The sequence below is a fragment of the Amphimedon queenslandica genome, unplaced genomic scaffold, assembly GCF_000090795.2.
Source record: "Amphimedon queenslandica unplaced genomic scaffold, v1.1 AMPQUscaffold_10358_Cont17105, whole genome shotgun sequence".
Lineage (NCBI taxonomy): Eukaryota > Metazoa > Porifera > Demospongiae > Haplosclerida > Niphatidae > Amphimedon > Amphimedon queenslandica.
The window spans coordinates 2,367-6,680 of NW_003549371.1; the positions used below are offsets into that span (position 1 = coordinate 2,367).

A 4,314-nucleotide genomic window follows, 5' to 3' on the forward strand; every position below is an offset into this window, starting at 1 on the left:
TTTCACAGATAAATGCACGCGCAATTGCGCATTGCGCAAAATCTATTTTCTAAAAAAATTAAAAACTATCCCCCACCCGCCGTCATGGCTATGTTTAGATTATTATCGTACATAGATCTATGGTGTTTTTTTGTTTGTCTAAATAATGCTCTACTTTATTGTATTGTCCAGCTTTGTTCCTTGTAAGTTCTATAGAGCTAGATAAATAATATGCTTCATTATTTACTCCATAGATCTAGCAAAATCATCAGGCACAGTGCTATCATTCAACCAGTCCTCTCCATCATATGATATTGTATGTCCTGGAGATACACTAGTATTCACTTGTATTACCAGTGGAGGTGCTGTTGTATGGAGAATTAACAATGGTGACATTCGTATTATTTTAGCCAGTGATAAAAATAAAACTGATCAGATTGACAGCTTCATCTTAGCCATTACTGATACTAATGCTAATAATACAATAACAAGCACTGCTACTAGTGAGTCTGCTTCATCACAACTTAATGGAACTGTTATTGACTGCTCTGGAGATGGACATCATTACAGTACAATGACAGTACACATTGCAGGTAAGATACATCATGAACCATATGTATCATAATACTGTATCTATGTATCATAATACTGTATCTATGTATAGGCGTACCAGTATCAGTTATTAATATAAAGATAATACCAATTAATAACAATACAGTATTGATGAACTGGTACTATGAAAAGAATGATGAAGTACACTGTATTCAATATTATAATATTACAATAATCAGTGATGATAATATTAATGAACATATGATCAGTAAAGAATCATCAGCAACTATTCCTTCTCTTATTATTGGTATAAATTATTCATTTATTATTATTCCTATTGATACTATTGGAAGAGAAGGACCTCCTTCATCATTAATACAGTATATATGGAATGGTAAGTACTATACACACACACACACACACACACTCATTGTATTTCTTATAGTACCAGCTCAAGTTGTTAATATTAGTTGGGATCAGATATCAACTGATACTATTACGATATGGTGGAATATCAGTGAAGTATGTTAAGATATTATTAACTATCATTATTATTATTAATAGGATGTTACATTACATTATCCTCCAGTACATTACATTGTTAGTGTACACAATATTACTATTAATACAACTGATACTAATGTAACTATTAATGGACTATATCCCAATAATGAATATACTGTATACATAAAACCAGTTAATGCTATTGGAGAGGGACCACTGATTAACATTACAGGTTTGTTTATTATGAACTGATGAGTATAGTGCATTGTGTTTGTAATTCCATATAGTAAACATAACTAAGCTTCGGCATATAAATGACAATACGAATGTATGTATTTCATCAACTCTAGCAACAACTAGTTTAGCTGCATATACTTCATTATCTGGTTAGTATAATAATTAAATAGCAGTGTACTTGAATGTAATTGATCTACATGTATTTTCATTAATACATGCAGTTACTGAAAGATCAGATATCACAAGCACAACATCAAAGATTATTGGAAACACATTTGTAGGAGCAAATTCAAGTAGTATAATGCACTCAACAGTAACAAGTTATGGAACACAGTCAACAGTTATGAGTACTGTAATGCCACCAAATAGTGGATCTATGAATTCAAGCTTATTGTTTTCAATTTTTGGTGCTGTTGGTGCTATAGTAATTACATGTATCATAGCAGTGATTGTAATCCTGACCTGCATTATGTATAGAAGGAAACATAGAAGTAAGTATGAACACCATGTGCTGCCTATGATTAATTACTGTAGGTGTAAAGAAAAAAGAAAGGTGGTGAATTGAATATTATTTATTTATTTATAATAATATTTTTAGGGATATAAATGATAACACAGAAGTTGAGGTAAATTTAAATTTTTATTTTACACATTGATACTTTTATTTTAGCTGAGGAGCACAAACAATCCACAACCAACTGGATTGGAGTTGTATGCAATATCAACTGCTGGAGGACATTCTATAGAAAGTAAGAATGTATGCATATGTATTTGAGAAAATTGCATGGTAGAAGAGGAATGGGTGAGGTATATGTTTATTGATAGTTCATAAAAGTAGAACAATAACTGTCTCACAATGTAGGGTCAGGAATATCATTAACATGCTACATGTATATTGTGTATATCGTACTGGGCATTGTTTTTAGGTCAGTACAGTGTCATTAGGAAAGGTGATATAATGGAATATGAAGAAGTACCTCCACCAATACCTCCTCAATACAATTACAATGAAGTAATTATCATTATAATGTATGCATGTTAATATTAATAATAATAATAATAATTAATAGATAAATGATGAACAGAATGGACAGAGTCCCATCTACTCTACAGTCAATACAAATCAAGTGAGTTTGCTGTTGTATATGATGTATTTGTCTATATATGTTTCTGCTTATATAAGTAAGCCTAGATCAATGACTTTAAATGTAAATACAATAATATACCGTATAGCTAAAAATTTTTGTGGCCCAAAATTTCTGCTAATTTTGCGGATTTGGAAAAAATTGCAAAAAATTAGTCCTCAAAATTTTGGTACACAATTTATTGGCCTGTTTAAATTAAAAGGTAAGGTGAATTTGCAAAAATGAAATCTGCAAAAGCCATTTTGATGGCAATTTGCAAAATATTTGGGCCACAGAAATTTCTAGCTATATGGCATATATTAATTACAGGTTAATAATGACAGAGAAGGTTCTGTTTATTCCACAGTAAATCAAGTACCAGTCAGTGAAAATATGTGATGCATGCATGTATAAGAGTTTTGGGAAATCAAAACTGAGTTCATAGCTTAACTATAGCTCATAATGATAATACTATAAGAAGATTAATGTATTATATGCTCTCGTATACTCTAATTTGGGAATAGTTTCATTGTTTTCTCAAGAAAGCATTCAAAAGCATTGATGTACAAAATAATGCGTAAATTGGGACTTACAATTGGAAAATAATGAAAGTGTCATTATGGAAAAAATTATAATTACACAGTGTATATTGTTAGGTTGAATCAGCTAATAAGGTCCTGCTTTATGCTGATTTAATGATAGTCCCTAAGGACAGTAGGCCACAGTGTCCACCCACTAGTGTTCAACCAGTAACATATGCAGTAATATAACAGTAAGTATACCATAATGTACATGTATGTAAATATAATAGTTTAATGTATGTCTCTTTTTTTTATAGTTGAAATTCCTTGGTGGTTCCAGGTTACAATATTTGCTGTGACATAAACTTCTTTATAATAATGTGTTTTTAATTATTTTTAAACTCATTGTGTAGTATGTGTGAGTCTGTGTTCATTACTATTGAACTATTTTTATTCTTTGATATATCACTATTACTATAACAATCAGTCTACACTATACAATCATCATTCCATGGTCATTATGTTAACTGCTAAACCAACCATTCCACGAACAGGGCTTCCAGTTATTTTTCAAATAATTCTAGGAATGCTTAGTGCTTTGAGTTCTTGGAACAATACTGGTCTTTTGTGGGTAAGCTCACTAACAGAACTGTTGATAGTATAAGCTATACATTATTCATAATCATGGAGTAATGAATAGAACTATAGTATGCGACAAAGGAATAACTATAACTACATGTATGGGTGTGTCACAGCTCACAAGTGTGTGTGTGTGTGTGTGTGTGTGTGTGTGTGTGTGTGTGTGTGTGTGGTTGATATTCAAAGATGATTATCGTTTTCTTAATTTTGTTGTCAAGTAGAGTCAATGGTAAGTGGTTTCATCAATAATCATTAGTTATCTTATGCAGTATCATCAGGTACAGTGCTATCATTCAATCAGTCCTCTCCATCATATGATATTGTATGTCCTGGAGATACACTAGTATTCACTTGTATTACTAGTGGAGGTGCTATTGTATGGAGAATTAATAATGGTGACATTCGTATTATTTTAGCCAGTGATAAAAATAAAACTGATCAGATTGACAGCTTCATCTTAGCCATTACTGATACTAATGCTAATAATACAATAACAAGTACTGCTACTAGTGAGTCTGTTCCATCACAACTTAATGGAACTGTTATTGACTGCTCTGGAGATGGATATCATTACAGTACATTAACAGTACATATTGCAGGTAAGATACATCATGAACCATATGTATCATAATACTGTATCTATGTATAGGTGTACCAGTATCAGTTATTAATATAAAGATAATACCAATTAATAACAATACAGTATTGATGAACTGGTACTATGAAAAGAATGATGAAGTACACTGTATTCAATATTA

At 31.2% G+C, this 4,314-nt stretch overlaps 1 protein-coding gene across 1 annotated transcript; it reads left to right on the top strand.

Moving 5' to 3' along the window:
* Positions 1 to 1,500: 1,500 nt before the first annotated feature.
* Positions 1,501 to 3,336, top strand: LOC109590198 (uncharacterized). The gene is made up of 8 exons (XM_020006117.1): positions 1,501 to 1,763; positions 1,807 to 1,825; positions 1,871 to 1,898; positions 1,943 to 2,021; positions 2,199 to 2,284; positions 2,343 to 2,777; positions 3,053 to 3,168; positions 3,235 to 3,336. The coding sequence occupies exons 1-6, from the start codon at positions 1,574 to 1,576 to the stop codon at positions 2,640 to 2,642; spliced, it is 702 nt and encodes a 233-aa protein (XP_019861676.1). The 5' UTR covers positions 1,501 to 1,573; the 3' UTR covers positions 2,643 to 2,777; positions 3,053 to 3,168; positions 3,235 to 3,336.
* The last annotated feature ends 978 nt before the right edge of the window (positions 3,337 to 4,314 follow it).